Consider the following 21335-nt stretch of genomic DNA (forward strand, 5'->3'; position numbering starts at 1 on the left):
GCTTCCCGAAGCAGGCCTGAACAGAACAGTGTGATTGTTTATTCCAGATCCTGTCCAGCCCTCTTAGTCGCAGGGAACACGGATATGATGCTGTTGTCCTTCTGGCCTTGCTGGTCAACTACAGAAAGTATGAGGTAGGTGTAGAAACATTACTTCTCTCTACTTTATTAATTTAGAGTGGCCTCTGGATTATGAAGGCAGCACACAGTACAGTTTCTAGCAGTGCATACTGTAGGATCAGGGTGTCAGCACGGAGCAGGAGAAGCTTTGCAAGGCAGCCCTGTTATGCTCCTCTGATGTATGTGTACAATCAAACGTGTATGATATTCCTACAGCTCGTTCTGTGCCAGCATGAAAGAAACTACCTAGGGAATTTGCATTTCCTTTGTGGAAATAGTCTGAGGAAGGGCCTTTTGGAAGAGTTGCTGTTGTGCCAAACTGCATGTCTGCCTCTGTGTGTGTGAGTGTGTGTGTGGTAAACATAATCTCCAAAGTAAAATGAGCTGTCAGTCATCCTGGGCTTCAGACTGAATTTGTGATTCAGGACCCGACTAGCTGAGTGAAAGAGCACAGATCCCCAGAAGAGATGGTGAAGCTGTGACCAAAGAATGAACTGAAACATCACAGCTAGTAGTTCCAAGAGAAGTCTCTCTCTGTCTCTCTGATGGATTCCTCTTTGAGGAACTTTATTAATCATCCTTTTTATGTTTATGGTATATTCCCATTTTTTTTCCGTTATTCATTGGCTTGAAAAAAACCCAAAACATTTCAGATGTCAGAACAACACCTGATGTTGGCTTTTCTTTGTTTGAGGCATCATGCCTCAATGATCAGGGTTTTTTTCCTTCATAAATAGGAATATCTTAATATACTTAATTAGGCAGCAAATAGGAAAGTTCTGGAATAACTCACCCTTCAACAGAATTACTAGGAGGGAGCAGGCTTCAAAACCTACCTGGTTTTATAATACATCTTGTTCTGAATTATGAATAGACCTAGAGAATATGCAAGGACAGGAACTACACTTGGTGTCAAAGTAATGCCTGTCAATTTCTTATTCCTGTCAATGATGTCAGAATCATGAATTGCAGATTTTCTTCAGCATTCTGTGCTGTGCATGGAACAGGAACATGGAGTTTGATTTCAGTACATGGCTCTGAGGGAAAACTGTTAGGATTTATCTGTAGGTGGGGTTACTTATGAGGGCGGACGGGGAAGACCAGAGGTCTCATTGCAACATCCAGACAAATAGTGGAGAGCTGTGTAATCCCATGCCTGAGGCATGGATCCCTGTGGACTGCAGTTTGTGTCCTTTGTAAGGTAGAATGCTGTGAGTGCAGGAGACTTGTCCTTGGCTTTCTGGGGAGTATTGAGTTGGGGTTGAGTGCTTTGGAGGGTTCTCTCTGAGATGTCTTGAAACTGGGCACTCTTAAGGAAGTTGTGCTAATGTTTGAATTCCAAGTGCAATCCATACAGTCCAGCTGAAGCAGATGTGTAGCGAGGGGAACTTCAGCTCAAGCAGCTCCTCTGGCAAGGCTGAAAGCTACTCCCAGAAGGGTTTTATGTGACAACTGCCCAACACTGCCCTTTGTAGCAGTGCTACAAGCCAAGCCTCCAGTAATGCAGGATAATCTTTGTCCCAGAGTAGCTGCTTTCACTTGCTGTTCTTTGTCCCTTAGGATCAGTATGGTGGTTGTCTGGTTGTCAGTGAATTGTAGCACACTTTGATTTTGATGCCTCAGGTGCTCTGGAGTTCTCTTTTTAGTTAACTGTGGTGCAGCTGAAAGGTTCTCTTTTGGTTTGAACTCCATTGGTTATGTTTCCAGCTGTTTAAGAAAATCTAATAAGGCTCAAAATTCATTAGCTGACTATGATTTTGTGTCTGTTTTTAGTGTAAATACCAGTGTATTTTTGGGGTGTGAATTTTGTAATACCTCAAATTCCTTGGAGAGTTTCTCTCAATGTTGTCATTACTCGTGTTGATGAGATCTTGACTTGCTTATTAGCTTCTGTTCTAGGGATTTACCTGTCTTTACTTGGAACCTTTAAAGGGATGCCCCTGATTGAAATCCTAATAATTTTCAGAAGTTGTTCCAACTATATACTTATCCAAGCCATCAGCTATATATTTTTTTTAAATACTAGTCCTGATTTCAGCGAAAATACTTTTGCATTGATACTGTGAGAAAGAAAATGTTTTGAGAAAAAGTATTTATTTGATCATCTTCCCAGCGTTTTAAGGGGTGGCTGATAGGATAGCAAGTTAAAACATAAAATCAAGTAGTGACTTTTGAATACATACTCATTGATAACATCTAAGCAGAAGTTTGTTTGCATCATGTCCAACCTGCTAGAATTGCATTGTATCTTTTGTTAGAGCTGAAAGAAATTAGTTAAAATGTGGGGTTTTCCCTTTGTGTGCTTGTCTGGCAGTGTATGGTCTATCCAACAGCCCTTCGTGCCCAGTTTTGTGCACTTGCCTCTCCTTGGTATAGACAACTACAGGTGCTGAAAGACACAGCTTTGGAGAATCAGAAAGTTCATGTGGTTTTTTCTTTTTTTTTCCAAAGATCTTGCATAACTCAAATTACTAAAAAAAAAATCTCTTTAACTAAAAAGTAATTATTCAAGCTCCAATTCCCTGCAAAATGACCTGCCTGCAGATGAGACTTTTCTTCTGTGTCTTGATTCAAAATCAACTTTTTTAGTTTTGCACTGACACATATAAACTGGGAAAAATGTGCATTGCTAATCTGAAATGCTCCTCAAATTATTAGCATTTGTCTTTATACATGAAGCCTCTGTGCTTTCTTTAGCTAAATTCAAGGCATTTATATTCTCTAGAGACTTCCAGCTCTTAGTGGTGTAAGCACACTAACCCAGCAGCAGATGACTCTAGAATGTTGTCCTGCCTTCCTGGCTGCTGCTTTAAGCAATCTTTGCAGGGTATTGCAGAAGGGAGATAGCAGAGCACTAATGCTGCATCCAGCTTCACTGCCTGTTCCTGCTGCAAAACTCTGCGTGTGTCACAGATAACAGGCTTGCAGCATGGCTGCTCCACTTTGCAGACTGACACATGAGCTGGTGGAGGGACAGAAACTCCCTCCTCTTCTCAATAAAACCGGGAGACTGCCTGGCTGAGCCAATAAGGGGAACATGTCCCTGGCCTAGTGGTCTTAGCATGTGCTGTGACTCTGCTTATTTGTGTGTGTTCTGTTTTATGGGACAGTGTGACAAAGATTCTTCCCGGGTGGTTGTGTAAACTTGGAAACATAATAGTGTTTTTTTCCCCTGAAGGCTGAACTTAAAACCATTTTTTCTTTCTTCTTTTTCGCCCCACCTTGAGCAGTCAGTGAATCCCTACATTGTGAAGCTGTCCATTGTGGATGATGAGGCCACACTCAATGTGAGTACTTGGCTTGATTCCTCTGTGCTGCTGCAGGTACTCTTTCACATGAAGTGCAGGGTAATGGATGCCAGCATGGTGTGTGGTAGCAATCAGGTCTCAGAACAGTGCTGCTCTAAGGAGCACCAGTGCAGTGTTCAGCCCTAGCTGTGCTCTTGCAATAGGTTAGGCAGCTCATGATTTGGACAGTTTGATCACCAGTTAAATGGTGGGGGTGGTTAGAAAGCTAGCTAGCAAGGAACATGCTAAAGTTGATCTATTATTCATTCATGAACTATCTGTACACTGTTTGCTGTCATGTGCCAAAGAGGCACAGGATGATTCATGCCAAAGGGAATCTCATTTCTGGTGCTGTGTCACTTGATTTTACCAGTCCACAAGTGAATTCTTGTAACTCAGTAGAAGCTCGTAACTGAGTCAAGAGTCCTGCAATATATTTTGGGTTGTAGCTACAGTCTGAGTTTTTTATCCAGGCCTGGATTAAAATTGACAGCAGACAGAGATACGTGAGTTCTGGACTTGGAAGCTGCTCTTTAGGCATGAAGTAAAAAGCAAGCTCCCTGCTAAATAAAGGGTGAGAACTGTTAGTAGTTCTGTAATGGTGGAGGCTGTTGGCAAGAAGTCAAAGGCTATTAGTGTCTATGACTCTTTGTTTTGAATTTTTGGATGTCCTTCCTCTGACAGCAACGTCTTTCTGAATTTCTTGATGCTTTACTGAGAATTCTTGAGTGAGAGCTCTATATGGAGGTCCAAGGAGAGTAAATGTTTTCTGTTTAACTTAGTAATTAGATAAATATCTTTCAATTTTCTTGTCTGGATTTCTGGGTTTTTGTATTATAATGTTGTTGTATCATAGCATATCTTAATAATTCAAACAGCTTCAAGGGAAATTCTGCATCGCATGCTAGGTTATCTTGGGGGGGACAGCATTGCTATGTGTGTTCAATGTGTGATTTTCTCCTTTGAGATTTTAATGTGAAGTTTTTTTTAAATGCTTTTTTTCAGGGAATGGGACTTGTAATTGCCCAGGCTTTATCAGAATATAACAGGTAAAACCAAATTGTGTCCTGTTTTTTGATATATGGAGTTACTGTACATTTTCACAAACATTTTTTTTTTTTTGTGTTAAAGCATTTGTTTATCACCTGACAGCCTTGATGTACCTGGAGAGGCAGGGAATAGTCTTATTCTTTGAGGTACTTTCCTTCAGTTGATGCAGTCATTGCAAGTCTCAGTGCATCTGTAGCAGCTGGGCTGACATGCTTCAGGAGAGATCTTGCTGTAGGGGAAGATATCCATCGTATGTTTTTACCGTCATGGATTTTACTTCTGTATGAGCTTTGCATAAAATCTTAGTCACAAGTGAAGAGATAATAATTTGCCAACAACTTCTCTGTTGAAAAATTGATTTAGCTGTAACACTATCTACAACAAACAAACAAATGTATCCAGGGCTGCCCACATGCCAGTTCAGAGACAATTAGGAGATGCAAACTCTTCCAAATGGTGGAAAGCAGTAACTACTGCTGAAGAAAGAGACAGAAAGTCAGCAGAAATGGTAGCATTTTCTTAGTCTCTGTTTCATAAATAGCAGCATAAAACATGTAAGCTTTCCTAAGAGGAAAATGCTTTAGAAAATCTTGGAAACTTACAGCAATTTCACCTAAGAAACTCAAGAATTTTTTTTGTGCAGTAGGATTCTCAAAATACCCAGAAAAATGTTTTAATTCATTTGAAAGCCTGCTGTGACAGTTATGCAGGTGACTTGCAAAATCAGCAAATCATGTAGATGTATTTAACAGAGTAAATGATTAGAGTAAAGCAGAAAAAAACTTCACTCACCCAATTTCCTTCATGCTGACAGAAACTGTCTCAGATCATGGCCTGTTTTGCTTAGCTCATTCCTTCCCCCTTTCCCAAGAATTTAGAGTTGGTTTCTTGGCATGTTACATTGTGTGTGATCAGGTTCCTGTGTGACAGACAAAATAAATGGCCATGTGAGCTTTGCTAGTCCCTTTGAGTGCCAAATGAAGCAGTGTATCTTAAATCTGAGGTACCCAACCTGTTTGTTGACTTCACTTGCTCTAGTTCCAGTCTCTTCACTTGCTTCAGGAAAGTGGGATCAGGCCATGAACCATAAAGGTCCATGTGGTTTCTGCTGGCCATTTCTGCTGGTTTCTTTCTGCACCCAGTTGGATGACCAACTCTGATTTTTTTCTGTAGTGGATGATGAAATGAAACTGTTCTGTGGTTACTGACTCTGTGTGCTCATGTGGCTTATTACCATTTGTCCAGTGCAGGACAAAATTTCTGAAGTCACTTAATCCCTTTCCTTCAGAGTTAGCCCTTTGTGCTGTCTTCTGTAACAGCACAAGCATTGTTCAAGTTTCACATCTTTCAGCAGCCTCACTTCAACTCTACACAATTTAGAAATATTTGAATACTCTTTATCTCTTCTTTTGGGACTTCTTGAAAAAAGTTCTTGAATGTTGAAGTTTCCTCCATTCTATATCCTTGTCAAATGAGACTAGCACATTGGGATTTAGGTGAAGTAGCCCTGGTTCCATTTCTAACCCTGAAACTTCATCCTTATTCCTTTTTGTTCAGGCAATACAAAGATAAAGAAGAGGAGCATCAGACTGGTTTCTTCTCAGCTCTAACCAACATGGTAAGCAAGGAAATGGTGTTTTTCCATTCTTAAAAAGGTGTTTTAATGCAAGTTCAGCAGGAGAGTGTTTCTAAAAAAGTGTGAGTTTGGAATGTGAGTTCTGGAGGTGGAGATGGATTGAACAAATCAAAACTAAATATAACTAAAATGGTTGTATTCTGGGGAGTGTGTTGTCTGGCTGGGAAAGCTCTTTCAAAGGATGAGACCTCTACTCTTGTGTTGATAGCTGAAATTCTTTTCCTGCATCTTCTTCACTCTAGGTGACTTTATTTTAAACATCACCTTACCTTAAACTTTTAATAATTTTTTTTAACTCCTTAATCCTTTGAAACAGCCATGTATTTTTAAAAACTAGTTACTACTCTGATGTGATGTAGTCTAAAACATAGGGGCACATAGTCTGGTCTGTCACTAGTCTTTGAGGTTCTGTTTCTTTACTGTTTTGTTTCTCAAGCATGGATGCCCTTTAGCTATGGAGTAAAGCTTAGATTCTGCAGTGGGCACTGTCTGCATTTTTTGAAGGGGTACCCTTCAGAAGCAGTTGTGAATTTCTTCCTTGTAAAGAGTATCCACTGTTCCCCTTGTTCAGTTTGGCTTTGCTTTAGTCAGAGATTTCATTGTGTTCTGAGATCTAACTGACAGAAAAATTTCCTGTAGGTGAGGGTAGTTCAGTGTAGACAGCTCTCTGTCAGGAGTGACTTGGGTAAAACTGCAGCCACCCTGGGGCAAGCAGGTAGGAAACGATCTCTGTTGTCCTCTTACAAAATGGCAAACTAATCCAGGCTGGGATTCAGGATCCAGTCTTTTTTTTTTGTTCTTTTTTGTGATTTGACAGATGAAGTGTTGGTCAGTGACAGTACAGCAAAATAAAATGTGTTTTTATCCATGTGTTGTCTCTTGCTGTGTAATAGCTTTCCCAAATTCCTGCTGTGCAATGCTCTCTCTTTCCATAGGTGGGCAGCATGTTCATAGCAGATGCTGATGAGAAGATCTCTGTCCAGTAAGTGCACAGATGTTATTTACACAATGGAGTGGTCGCTGCCATCCGTTTCCTCACGGAGCTATTTAATGTCACAAAGCAAACTAGAGGAGCAGGTTCTCCTGTCACTAAAATGGTACCACACCCTGCAAACTGTGGATTTGCCCTTCCATGAGAAGGGTACAGCAGGAGAAGACATAGCTGAATTGCTTGTAATGAAGTCTATAAAAAAAACTCCAGTGCTTTTTATGAGGTATTTATGGTATATAATAGGTGTGTCAGAGGTGGCACATGAGAAGCAAAGGTTCATGCACTCTGGCCCTCACCAAAATATTTTCTAAATTAAGGGGGCAAGTGATAAATATGAGGAATTTTAGTGTCTTTAGGACCCTCTGCTCTTAAAAGAGAGGACTTCAAATGGAAAACACTGAGCAACTAGGGACACCTTTAGTGGGAAGGCAACAAAGATTGTGGATGTGCTCTAAAAATAGCTATTTTTATGGATTGCTACTACTGTTAGTTAGTTAGTAATACTGTTATCAGTACTGCTAATAGTTGGAAGAACAACTGGATTGCAGAGGCAGAGTTTTCCATAGTTGAAAAAAACTTCTTTTTTCAGATAGGCTATGATTCTGAAAAACTTGGCTCCTGGTATTCTGATCACTAACTGTGCCTTTGTCTGTATCCTTCCCACAGAACAAATGAAGCAATCCTTCTGGCCCTTTATGAAGCTGTTCACTTAAACAGGAATTTCATCACAGTTCTGGCACAAGTGAGTTTCAGTGGAATGTTTCCCCATTTCTTTGTAGTGGATGTCTTTGAAATCAGAGAGCCAGAAATGGAATTGGTGAAAAGATACTTTCTTTTTTTTTTCCCCTTATGTACTTGTTATAGGATCAGCATGAAAGAGCAGAAGCAGGCCAGGGCCGGGGAAGAATTTTTATGATATACTTCCTGCCTTGACAATAAATGAGTAGAGTTTTGAGGTCACAGTTCAGTTGGAATGATTAATTTTTGCCACTAAATGGAAAGGGCTGCAGGGAGTGCCTTCTGTGCCTTATTGATAGGTAGGGAGAGAATGGGGTGAGCAAAGCAGTTGCTGTAGCTCTCAGAGCAAATCACAGTTTTGATAAGTTAGGGTTGAGAGAAAGAGGCTGATCCAATTCCCAAATTGGACGGATTGTCCTGTATGTGTGTTCATGGACTGCATGTTGTTGTCTGTTTGGGTATTCTTCACTTAGGGACTAACTGACATGTGATAGTTATTGTTTCAAATACTATTTCGTGTTCACACTTCCTTGAAGAGCCCAGCCCCTTTGGCATGGGAACCAGTTGTTGGAGCACAGCACTTGTCCTTGGGCTCTTTATGGTGGAGAAACAGCCTTCTGAGAGGCTGCTCTGATCACAAATCTCTGGATGCTTTTCTAAACGCTGTGTGAGTTTGGAGAGGTTGTTGCTGCTTGGGAGGCCGATAATGAGCCTGTGTGATCCAGGGATTGTGCTGAAAGGGTAGCCTGATGTGTTTAGGAAGACCTTCAGGTTCAGGCTTTTAATTTTGGTCTGTAGGTACTGCTTGTAATCTGTGAGAAAAACAGCATCAACAAAACAGTTAACACCTTTCCCCAGTTTGTTCAAGTCCTCAGAGTGCAGCCAGAGATCTCAGGCTAGACACTTGGCGTGATAGAGGAGACCTTTGGGGACACCTGACAGTAGTGCTGATGGACAAGGTCTGATAAGCAGATCTGCAGCCTCTGAAGAAAGCTTCTGTTTCATGGATTTGCTGAAGATCCCTGCTTGTCTTTTCCCTGGTTATTCATTCCTACCACTTCTCAGAGATTTCTGCTCTTTCAGTTCTGTGTAATACCAACTCAGGCCTTCCTGTGGTCAAGACATTCCTGAGGGAAGAGAGGCATTTGGCAGGGAAAAGAGCAGAGCAGAAAAAGATCAGCTAGAGTAAAAGCTCTTAAAAATAAAATTCTAGACTAGTTACTTGTGGAAGAAGTTGAAGCAGCCACTGATCAGTGGGTTGAATTGGAGAACTGATACTCTTGGGTGGATTGTCTGTAATCCTTCATTTAAGAGAGGGCAAGGTAGGTTATGTCATGTTGAAAAAACTTCATAAAAGCTGAAGAATGCTCTTGCCTAAGCTGGTGTCCATTGCTTGGTGCTGCATGAATGGCTTCCTGCTGCTGTGTGGCACATGCGAAGAGCAGGGATTCAGTCGTGTGGGTATCTGGAGTGTTAAGTGTGTGCTCACCAGCTGTGGGTGCTCGGGTTTGCTGCTGGGTGGCACTCTTGTCTCTCAACTGCCAGTCACTGTTCTGGAGAAAGAAGGTAAGCCCCCAAAACCTGTCTAAGGAACTCTGGCTTATGTAAGACTTCCAGTGAAAAATTGTGTTTTAAGTGTAAGTTGGTAGCTGTAGGGATGTAAATTGGTTTTGAGTTGTAGTATGTATATCTGTGTTTCCCATAAAATATATGCATTTATAGTTGTTCATAAAATGAGATGTTCAAAGACAGTGTGGAGGATATCCACTTGTGAAAAATCCTGTGGAACTAACTAACATCAAATCAGCAGTTCTGTATCTTCCTTTTATTTTGAAATTGTGATGATATATTAAGGCAGATGATACATTTATGTAAAACTTGCCCTATGAAATGGACACTTTGCTTGGCAGCCAGACTCAAAAATAGCATGGCAGATTGCCTACGCTCTCACCAGTGTGGATGGGTCCGGAAGCTTGCAAAGAGTGAAGTCAAAGCAGTAATTAGGCAGGCAACTATTAGCTAAGATGAAATGGGGAGAGTGACTGGCTGATGGAAGCTGAGAGGATCAATAATGATAGTATTATTTATGTTATGCACTGTTTTCCTGCAGTGTCTTTCCTGCAGGGCTTTACAGTGAGACAGGAAAGTAATAAATTGCCATTATCTTTGAATATGAACAGGTGGGGGGCAGGAGCAAGGAGAAATTGCTTTTAGAAATAGAAGTAAAAGGATCATGGGGGAAGACTTCAAATGCGCATCCTTGGGTTGTTTTAGGGGGAGTTAGAAGCTATTAACATTGTAGGCTTTTGCAAATCTTCTCCCGTTCTACATTAGGGAAGGGGATTTTTTCTGTCTGCTGGGGAGAGCCACCACTTTCTGATGTATTTTTGTGTTTTGTGGAGTAGAGAAATTGATGTACAGTTTAATCGTTAGACATCCAAGGTCAGGCACCATGGCCTGGCTCTTTGGGGAAGAGGTTGAAGTTTCTTGAGACTTCTTTAGTCATGTCCAGTGTGCAAGAGCATGGAACAGTACAAGTAGCAGTCTGTGTTTCTAGACCCTGGGGAAGCAGTTGACCTGTGCATTTGTGTTTTCTCTTAGAGCCATCCTGAAATGGGCTTGATGACATCACCAACGAGCCCAGTTCCAACAACACCTGTCACTCCACTTGGAACCACCCCGCCTTCTTCAGATGGTAAAAATGCAATGATCTCCTGAGAAAAATAATTTAAAACTGTTAAATAACTAGCAAACTATTTTCTAGAGATTGCAACTAATGAGGTCTGTCTGGAGCAGATGTAACTTGGTGGTCTCTTCCTGGAGTAATATGCCTTGCTAAACATGAGCAAGATTCTTTGATTCAAATTTATTTTTATTTTGCCTTGTGTACTGCTCAATGAAATTATGCTGATATTCCTTCTGAAAATAGTACTGCCCCAATATTTGCATGAAAGTACACCCAGTCCATTAGTTATTCTGTGTAGGCTTTTACTTAGGAATATTTCTAATGTCAGGTCCTTTGCCTGGGATTATTTGTCATTGGAGCAGATTTACAGAGAATCGCTGTGGATTCCTGCTTGTTGTTAATGCACTTGTCCTCAGCTTTGAATTAATTGGGATTTGAATTCAGTCTGGGTGTGGAAGTATTCCTCCCTCTTATTATTGCCTTTTCTTTGATAGGCTTTGTAAAGGACTGCTTAACCTGAGATCTCTCTTCCAAATGAGATGTTATGTGTCCATATAAATATGCTTTGAAATAATCTAAAATAAAACCCTTTCATTTTAAGGTATGGATAGATATAGCCTAGTTGAAGAGAAGAAATGAAATGGCTATATTCATGTACTTTAATGGCATCTGAGCTGAAGAGTGTTTAATGAAGGAACAGAGTCAATTTGAATAGAGCACAGTTTGGAAATATTTCTGGGGAAAAGCAGCCTGGGTTACTCAGTTATATCAGCTATTCAGGTCATTTGATACCCTAGTTAAGGATGATCCTCCTCATGGATGAGTTCTGTCTGGTTGCCATGGATAACAAAAGCTTCAGATAAAGAGTCCCCTATGTCTCTGTGTGCATATAACATAAAATGTGGAGGGATGGGCATTTTGTGGGCTTCTGTTCAACGTGTTCATTGCAAATGTATCCACCCCCACACCATATTACACAACTGTCAGAATTTGTGCTTACCTACATCTGCAGCTTGCTTGCACTTTTTTTCTTTATTTTTTCATTTACCACAAGACAAAACAAAATCAAAACAAAACCTCCATCCTGCTTTCAGCAGAGGCAGTGATCTTGAGAAGTTTGAGGCTTCTTGTGGCTTGTATGGTTACTAAATTTAAGAAAAGGATCTGATCTTTATGTGCAGCAATTGCATTGGGAAGCTTGCTTTATTTTTATCTGCTGTCACCTTGTTGATCCCTACACCGTGTTTTTTTTTTTTTTTTGTGGCCCTTGGCTTGGTTTAATTTGGTGGTGCTTGAGTACTGCTGTTTTAAAGATTTGTCAGAATTTTCCTCATTTACTAAGATCTTGCAACTCAGCTGTAAAATTTGCCTATGGCTGCCAGTTAGCAAGAGGCTTTTTGACTTTAGATTGATAATACTGCTTTCTCTTTACTGCACTAAAAAATGTGTAGTTGAACTGTTTTGAAGTTACATTAATGTGTAGAAATCCATCTGTGAATTTCAGGTGCTTTTCTTTTATGCTGTCTGGGATAAAAAAAGGGTTCATATTCTGGTTTGAAATTTCTCTGACTTTTAACCTATAGTGTAAATTAAGACCTTGTAAATTTTCAAAATGTGTGTTAAAAAAGGTCTGTATCATGAACCAGGATAAGCAGCAATGTGTGCTTCAGAGTGATTTCTTCCTTTTTTTTTTTTTTGAGAAATGAGGCTTTTGCTAGAAACTGTTTATCCATAATATGTAAATCAAGTGTGCCTGTCACCATAGTTATCTAAATGTCAGTTTGCTTACTGTTGTTAAATATTCATTCACTACGTTCATTGTAACAGCTCAAGAAGGATCCACTGGGGATATAAATACATTTTTCAGACTTAGAGCTAAATCTTTGAGCTATTCATAATATTGGGAGTGAGAAAGCTTCCAGTCTCATTGCACAGACTTGCCAACAGACATGGCACATCAGTAATGTGTTAGGAGCCCCAGGTCTTCAAGACTGAATGGACTAAACCAGCTCACGCCTGTGCATGTGCAACCTTTATAACCTAAAAGCCCCATTATGTTTTTTTTATGTGATTCAAACAGTGAAGTTATATTGATCTATTTGACCTGCTGTTTCCAAGGGCTACAGTTTTGTATTGAAGGTGATTGTGTAATTCTGAGTTACATGAGAACCTCTGCTGTACTCTGGGCCTCTCACCGCGCAGTTTAAAGAATCCTGGGTTACTCTGGTGGCTTGTCTCCTTCATCCTTCTGTGCCTGCCCTTGCCTCAGTTGAAGCCTTACTTGCCTCATTACAGGGTTATGAGATACAAGCCTTGAATTTTGAAAGGTGTTTTATATTAAAGCAGACTTTTCTCTGAACCAAAATACAGTTGTGTACAGGATGAAATTATTTCCCCTCAGAGCCCCCAACCTAGTCATCCAACAATGAGATGTAATTCCTCACTTCTTACAAGGTCCAATCTCATGATAAATACCTTTTTTTTCCTAAAAGGTGAGAAAAGCCTTGAGCATTCCTGAGGATAGGCAGAAAAGAGATGAGGTAATACTTAAGATGTGTGTACTAGTGGTCTGCAAATCTGTTTCCAGTGCAAAAGCAGCTCTGTCTTAGGCTGTCTTTATAGCATGAGAAGAGAGGGACTTTGGTCAATCAGAATTCAAGCCATCTATGTCCTCCTGAATGTGAGAACCTGTGAGTTTCACCCCCTAGGCGGCCAGAACAGATATGTTATTGTCATGTCAGGACAGTTGCATAGAGCTGGAAAAGATCTCTTTAACTCTGGAGCCTAGTGCCCTGTGCTTGCAGGCATATCGTCGCACAATCCCTTGAATTTATCAAGCTCTGACTGAATCTGTTAAATTTGTTTCCCAATAATTTCTGTTGGGGGGCAGTTTCAGCATCTTGTTCCTTGGTTAGAAGTATTCAACTTTGCAGCCTGGGTTTCTTGTCAGTTCACACCCCTTTGTCATGGTGTTAAGCCTCCCTTGAAATGAAGGTTGCTCTTCCTCAGGTGTTGGTTGACTCACCTGTGTGTTTTGCTGTCTCACAAGAAAGGGTACTCTGTTCTTCTGATCAGCATACTAGCCTGTTTTTAAACTTGTCAAAGTTTAAGTTTATCCTCTTTGAGCAGAGCTTCTGCATAATTATGCCCAGTAGTTGAGACAAGGCCTACCAGCAGCTTGTGCAGGGCATTACAGTGTTTGTGTCTCTGCTGGAAGTGCATTTCTGGATATATGTTGTAGAACCGCACTCTTGAGCCCTTCACGTTGGTAGCTTGTCACCTTGTGATCTGATCATGGTATTTTGTTTGCAGCTGATGAGATCTCAGCTTGCCATGGGAAAAAAATCCCTGAATTCCTGACCCTATGGCTTTCATTGTTTAATTTCATCTTGTGTTCATTAACTGTTCTTGTTTATATCCCATTCTTTGTGTGCAGTCTGATACCCCTCTGTGTTTACATATCCCAACTTTCTGTCAGGTTAATTAGCAGGTTCATTATCAAGCAACTGTTTCTAATGTCCAGGTCACACAAAAAAAAAAAAAAAAAAAAAAAGGATTTTTCTCTAAACTGATGTCTGCAGAATTCAAGCAATAATTTTTTCTCAGACCAGTAATTTCTCTGATTGTATCTTGTTTGCCAGATCTTTGATGTGAAATAGAAATTTAGTTTAATTTAAATTTCTTTATGGGTTCCCACCTATCTCTTTCACTTTTATTTTTTTTTTGTACATAACTGTATTAAGTGCTTTACTGAAGTGTTCCTAGGCTAGCTCCATCAGTCTGGGGATTTTTTTTTTGTCTGAGCTACTTTATCTTAAATGGTATCAGACTTATCTGTCAAGATCTGCAGGTAAATGCATGATGCATGTTTCCCACTGATCTTTCTCCTCCCTTTCAATATTTCTTGTAAAGCTTTCCAAATGGAAAGGCAGAGAATGGCCCTTTAGGACAGCTCAGGCTCAGTCATCAGTAAAAATGTGGCTCAGTCACATGATAGAGGCTTGACAGCTCATAAACTCAGTGCTTCAGATGGTGCATGGGGAATGGGGGAATGAGTGAGGAGGCACATTGTGCAATTAGCTGAGGAAATGAAATAGCTTCTTGTAAACTCTAAGGCAGATGATGTCCACTGTTACGGTGTCAAAAGTACAGCTGGTGTCATAGAGAAATGCCAATGAACTGCTGTGGGCATGGAGAGTGTTTCTGCTTCCTGCTGGGTTGAGATGTATCTAGCACAAACTGTGACTGCTTTTTCTTCTTGGTTTTTATAAATCTTCTGTTTCTGCCTTTGTTTTCTATCTCTTTGGTCCTGCAATAATTGTTACATTATGTCTTGTGTTTTGCTTCTGCAAGAGAAACTGTTGTTGAGAGGGAAGAATGGAATTGACACAGACCTTTTGGAACTCACATTTAAAAATTGCTGAACCAGAGAAGGGCCTTTCCTGGGCACGTCTCTTTATAAAATGAGAATTGTGTGACTGTTATCTGTGTTGCTTGTAAGAATTAATTTGGTGTCAGTGCAAATATCCAGATTTCCCTAGGCTGGAGATGTTGATGAGTGCTAAAACAGTGGGCTCATCTCCCTGGGAGGAGGAGCAGGGGCAGGACAGAGAAGGATATCACTTTGCTTAGAGCAGATGAAATGGTCTCTGAGGGAGTGGTACCAGTCTTCATAACAAAATCTTTCCTGGGTGGTCATGGAGGAGGAGGAGGAGGAGGTCAGGCGGCCCTGCAAGTAGGCTGATGCTACCCCAGACCTGTGAGTCTGTGTCTTAGTTCTCTGTATAGTTAGTTATTGTATTTGTATAGGATAAATGTGTCTTATCTGCTTTGTTCCAGTTATAAGCTCTGCAGAGCTGCCTTTGGATGCTGATGTGCAAACTAGCAACCTGCTGATAACCTTCTTGAAGTACAGCTCAATTGTGATGCAGGACACAAAAGGTGAGTGAATTCTGTGGATGCAGCCAGCAGTGCTTCTGAAGTCAGGAGGGCACAAGAACATGCCTAGTGACTCCAGAAATAGAAGTGGAGTTTCTTTATAGAAAGATTGAAGATTTGACCTTTTGAAAAAAACTAAGTGATTTCTTGTTGTGAGATAAGACTTATGAAAATAGGAGAGATGTCAGGTATGGAAAGAATGTAATAATAAATGATAATACCTAATAACCAAGACTGTCTATGTGTTGAAGGTGCAAGTATATCTGATTCACAACTATCTGTCAGAAAGAGGAAGTCTGAGACCAGAGAACTGTATTTTTAAGAACACTTAGAAACTGACACAGAGGGCAAAGCTCAGCAATAGAAGGAAATACTTCCTTTGTCCTTTGGTTAAACAGGTAGCTCTGTAATTATAAATAGGGCAGCAGCAACTTAGACTGCACTGGCAGTAATTTGCTTGAGAAAGTATCTTTCTGTGTTGCGTTTTTTGTTTCTCCTGTAGTTCTGTGGGGGTTAATATCAGCTCGCTGGAGTTGAAATATTGCTTAATCTCCTGCTCAGGGTACCCTAGGGTGCTGTTTTACCCAGTGGTTATAAGGGCAGGACCACAGTGTGAGCATAACAAGTGATCTTTGCACCATATTTCAGGCTGTTACCGACTTTTCGCTGTTAAGTTAGATACAACAACAGAAATATGAAGATATTTGCAGAGCTATGTTACATCAATTACTGAATTTCATGAATGCTTAGCATTGAATAAGAGAGCAGGCAGTGTCCTTTTATCTACTAGCTTGCAGTGAAATTGTATTTGGCTGTCTTGCACTCGTTCAGTAAGCAAGCTAGCTGAAGAAAAAGTAATAATTGAAATTAGGACCGTAAGGAACTTCATGCACCCCTATATGGTTTTGACTGGGACAGAATTAATTTTCTTCTTAGTATCTGGTACAGTGCTGTGGTTTTGGGTTCGGTATGAGAATGATATTGATAATACACTGATATTTTGGCTCTGGTTAAGTAGTGCTAACCCTATGTCAAGGACTTTTCAGTGTCTCGTACTCTGCCAGTGAGGAGGTGCACAAAAAGCAGGGAGGGAGCAGGGCCAGGATAGGTGACCTGAACTGGCCAAAGGGATATTCCACACCATAGAATGTCATCCGCAGTATATAAACTGCAGGAGTTACCCAGAAGGGGACAATTGTTGTTTGGGCATGGGATGGGCAGCAGGCAGTGAGCAATTGTATAATGAGCTGTATTGTGCATCACTTGTTTCTCTTTGGTTCTGTTACCCTCTCTCATTCTGCTGATGATTATCATGATGAGATTTCAGTTATTAAATTGTTCTTATCTCAACCCACATGATTTACCTTTTATTTCCAATTCTTCTTCCCACTGTGGGGAGAGGAGAAGCATTGCGAGTGATTGAGCAGCTGCATGGTACTTAATTGCTGTCTGGGGTTAAACCACAACTCCTCGGAACCAAGGCAGAATCAGGTTTGCCTGTATCTTTTCTCAGAGGTTTTGCTGACAGGTTGGATGAAGATACTGTGATAATGGAGCACCATTTTCAGACTATCCATTCCAGTGTTTAACTATCCTTACTGTGAGAAAGCTTTGTGTGCTTCCTGAATTCTTTGCTGTGATTTAAATTAATTACTAGTTACCTTCTCCAAGATAGATATTGAGAACGGATTATTTCTTTTTTCTATGTGTCAGCCCTTGCATATTTGAAGTCTGCTTTCATGTTTCCTCTTGCTTTTGTCTTTTGAACTAAACCACATCAATCTTGACTCAGTCATTTTAATAGATTGCACACGTGCAGAGGGCTTACCAGCTCTCTAATTTGCTCATTCTCATTTGCTTTTCTCAGTGTCTGTCTTGCTGATCCAAGACTCTGATGGAACAATTTTATATTTTTCAATTTAACTTCTGCCCTTATTAGTCACTGTAATATGAAAAGTCTGCACAGGGCCTTGGAAACTGCCACACAGGATTAGTTTCAGATAGAATGAAATCTGATAGAAGGGATTCCTTACTAAACAAGCCAGTGAGAGATAAGTTTATTGTGTTATGAGACAGGAGTTGATGTTTTTCTTTCTTTCTTTTCTTTCTTTCTTTACTTTGGTTCTAGCTTGTATAAGGTCTGAAATTCATGCAGCTGACAGACCTCCTTCCCACCACAGTAGTTCATGGCAGTGAGCTCCACTGATTGATCATTTAATAAGTATGCCTTCCAAACCAATACTTACTAATTCTAGTGGGTGTATTCCTGACCTTATATTTTGATGGTAGATTTTTTTTTCTTGTATAAGATCAAGCATGGAGCAGACTGCCCAGGGAAGTCCTCGAGTCACAATGCCTGAAGGTATTTAAAAGACATGTAGATGTGGCAGTTAGGGATATGGTTTCCTGGGAGATTGGCAGTACTGGATTAACATTTGGACTCCATGATCTTAAAGGTCTGTTCTAACCTAAACAATTCTATGCTTCTATGTGACACCAATATAGCAAGAGGAATGAATAATTCTAATTTACTCCTTCTGTCTTGAGACAGGTGGGAGCACTTAGAGGGGAAACTGGTTTGCTCCACATCCAGGACTAGACAGTTGTTTTGGTCCTGTCCCAGAGAGCATAATTTAATAGATTGTGTTTGCTAGATCCTTCTCTTGTTATCCTCCCTTGTGTCAGTCAGAGGCAGCTGCCTAGGGAGAAACAAAACCTCTGTGTCGTTTTCTCCCGTCTGTGAAACAGGTCTCATACTGCTATACCTCCTTGCAGAAAGTGGTCTGCTTTGTTGCTTTAATGAAGGTTTCTGTGAAAGTGTGAAGTGTGTGTGCAAGTAACTGTTAACCTAGCCGCCCCATAGCTCCTGAAAATGGTCTGATGTTCACAATACACTGGCAGAGGGCAGAGTCCATGGTGTGAAACAGGAGCCTTTACAGCATGATCCCCAGAGACAGAAGTGGTAGCAGCACCTACAGAAATATATAGTGTGGCCTTACAATATAAAAATAACAAGACTCTTGTGTATCAGTTTTATTCTAGGTCATTTCTCCTTCTTGCTGAAGTACAAAACTTCATACTTAAATGTTTTAGCTGAGGTAAGGAGATGGGAGAAGCTTTTAACTCTCCCATTCCAAAATTCCTCTTCATCTTACTTAGTGCTGCAAGATGAAATCAGCACACTTCAGGGCACATCTTGTTAGTAAATATCTGTTCCTGAGCAGCATAGAAAAGAAAACAAAACAGGTGTCAAGCTAGAGAGAACAGCTAGCTAATCCCATTCTATCTGTTTTTATAATTACCATGTACACACCAGCTAGCAAAGTGTTTGTCAGAGTCACCTGCAAAGAAGGAATTTGGCTGATGCTGTTTTCTGCTTTGTATGAAAGTGTGTCTGACTGTTTCAGATATCCCTCTCCTTTGAGTTTGACTCTAAGGCAGATGTCTGGGATGGTGTGTTTAGTACTCCTGTGCTTTGGAGCAGCTTTTGGAAATCTTGGGAATGTGCAATGTTAAGCCTCCTCAGAATTTAGTTATCAGTGTTTTGTTGGTTTTGTGGGCGTGTGGTCCAAGCACGTTGTTTTTTAGAATGAAGATTTTTAAATGTGCTCGATTGGACAGTACCTTCTACAACATGATCTTACCTGGCCCTGCTTTGAGTGAGGATTGAACCAAAGGTTTCTTCTATCCTGTGTTACTCCATGACTAAATGTATCTTGGGGTTTTTTTATATTCAAGGTTAAAATTGAGAGGAGTTTTAAATAAAAATTGTGTTCTTCTGCCGTAGTCCCTTTCTTTTGTCCAGCTATCATTCAAGGCAAAAGCTATTTGAAGTTGTGAGATGAATAAGAAGTTGTGGAGCATGATCAGGGTGAAACTCTTGGCTTAAAATGCTAAATCTTTGCAGACTCCCTTCTTTCACGGTTTTGCAAAGAGCAAAGTAGGTTGTGTCTCCCAGTATTGGGTTAAAACTTGGAGCTTAGACCATAATGTCAACAGTTGTTTTGCTACACAGTGCTGTGCCTCTGTGAAAGCTTTTCTGCTTGTTTCACGACCTGCAGCAAAGGTGATGTTTTGCTTTCCACCTTGTCTGAGGGAACAGTGTGTCTCTGCTGTGACAGAAGGACAGTATTTAGAATATCTGCGGAAGTAAAACTGAACGAGACAGAAGCCCCGCACATAGTTACAATGCTGTTGGAAGTTCAAATCTGAACCTTTGCTGTTGGTGCAGACTGTAGGGAGTGCTGGACTCCTGGATGGTCCAGATGGACGGAGACGAGAGATCTCTGAAGTCAGGCCTTGGAATATACGGTTTATTGTAAAGGGCGTGGGTGTGGGGCTCGTGGCAGCCCCAGGGAGTGGGGGCAGGGAGAGACAGGGGGAGAGAGAGAGAGTGGGGGTGGGAGAGGATGCCTAGAGAGGGTTCCAAGAGAGCACACCTTATCGGGGGGCTTCAAAGTGGGCGCGGAACAAGACTCGGGCCAATGGGATTAGATACCTGATGCTTCAGGGGAGGGTTACAGGTGTGGGATGAACCGTACATTTTGAGGGGTGAGACAGAACATTCCATCTGACCTTTGGACCTGTCTTTAGGTAGAGGGCATTGTTTAATCAAAGTGGGGATTGCCTACAGCTGGCTATGCTGTTGTTTTCTAGTTGGTCAGTAACTAAGGTTTGGTGTCTCAAAGCTTGTTCTCATTTCAATTTCGCTTATAGTTTCTGTATTTTCTAAATCTTTTGCCAGGCAATCATATTTATAAGGCTTTCCTATTTCATCTTCCCCAACAGCAGACTGGTGACAAGTGGGTGGGATTTAGTGGCCAGGCTGGAGGGTGAGTGCTTAATACTATTAGCTATCATGGAGGAAGTAGGACTATGAAGAATGTCCAAACTGGGCTTTTCTTTTGCTGCAACAGCTGTCTTGCTCTTCAGCCTTGCTAGGCTTGTGTGGCTCATGGAGGACTTGTTTTCTCTCCTTTGCAGATGAGCACCGGCTGCACAGTGGCAAGCTGTGCCTCATTATCCTGACGTGCATTGCAGAGGTAGGTTGTGTGAAGCTGCTCAGCTGATGGTGTGCTACAGGGCTCTATCCCCCTGCCTCCTGTGGGGCAGGAGCTGAATATCCACAGTGGCACTGAGTGGTGAGGTCCTCAGGCACTTAAATGTTTGCTAATATAGTTGATGCAGTACTGTTAAAGTTGACTTGAAACTTGAAAATTGGATCATCTTATTTGAGTTAGCCAGCTTCTGGGGATGAGGAGAAAAAAGAGTGAACCTAAGCCTTTTCTCTCTTAGCTTTTGAGTGACCCTGTGGTGTGGCTTTTAGATGAGTAATGGCTAATGGCTTTCAGCTCTGTGCTGTTCATGGTAAACACGGGCTCTGCCCTATCCCTTCTGCCAAAGAAGAATACAAGTCTGAAAGTAAGTCACGTGTTTGTAGGTCCCTACAAGCAAGACAAGTAGCAAATGTGGTAGTAGGGTGAGATAGCAGCATCACAGAGTTATGTCATCAGTCCTGGCTGAATGTGGCCCTGTCACATGGGGACTATATCCTAATGGCTGACTGATATCCTGAATGGTGGTTGTGTTTGTGTGGCATTTACATTTTGCTTGCTTGCAAGTAAAGACCTTTTATCCTTAAAGAATAAAACGCAGTGAGGTTGATAGCCTGTGTAAGGATTCTGTGATAATGTTTCTTCAGGGTGCAGCCTGAAAACGAATCATCTACATTTAAATTTTTTTAATTAAATGGTTTTGGCACTTGTTCTTTAGGTGGCTGCATACAACACAAGATAAGAAATTCTGTTCCTGCGTAACAAGGGCATTCTTTGGTTCCAGTATTAAAAAGAGGGTATATTTATTACCTCTTCTGGCTGTGCATTATCTGGAG

General features: G+C 41.0%; 1 protein-coding gene across 4 annotated transcripts in view; it reads left to right on the forward strand.

The window, feature by feature from the left end:
• The window catches only part of ARMH3 (armadillo like helical domain containing 3), a 124696-nt gene that overhangs the window by 12207 nt on the left and 91154 nt on the right, over positions 1-21335 (forward strand). For all 4 annotated transcript variants that reach the window (XM_068197853.1, XM_068197855.1, XM_068197854.1 and 1 more), the window contains 9 exons: positions 48-134; positions 3350-3406; positions 4412-4455; positions 6014-6074; positions 7028-7074; positions 7750-7825; positions 10423-10516; positions 15347-15448; positions 20429-20487. In XM_068197853.1, coding sequence (XP_068053954.1) covers positions 48-134; positions 3350-3406; positions 4412-4455; positions 6014-6074; positions 7028-7074; positions 7750-7825; positions 10423-10516; positions 15347-15448; positions 20429-20487 — 627 coding nt within the window. The remainder of the gene's footprint in view (positions 1-47; positions 135-3349; positions 3407-4411; positions 4456-6013; positions 6075-7027; positions 7075-7749; positions 7826-10422; positions 10517-15346; positions 15449-20428; positions 20488-21335) is intronic.

This window comes from Anomalospiza imberbis, chromosome 8 (genome assembly GCF_031753505.1).
Source record: "Anomalospiza imberbis isolate Cuckoo-Finch-1a 21T00152 chromosome 8, ASM3175350v1, whole genome shotgun sequence".
Taxonomy (NCBI): Eukaryota; Metazoa; Chordata; class Aves; order Passeriformes; family Viduidae; genus Anomalospiza; species Anomalospiza imberbis.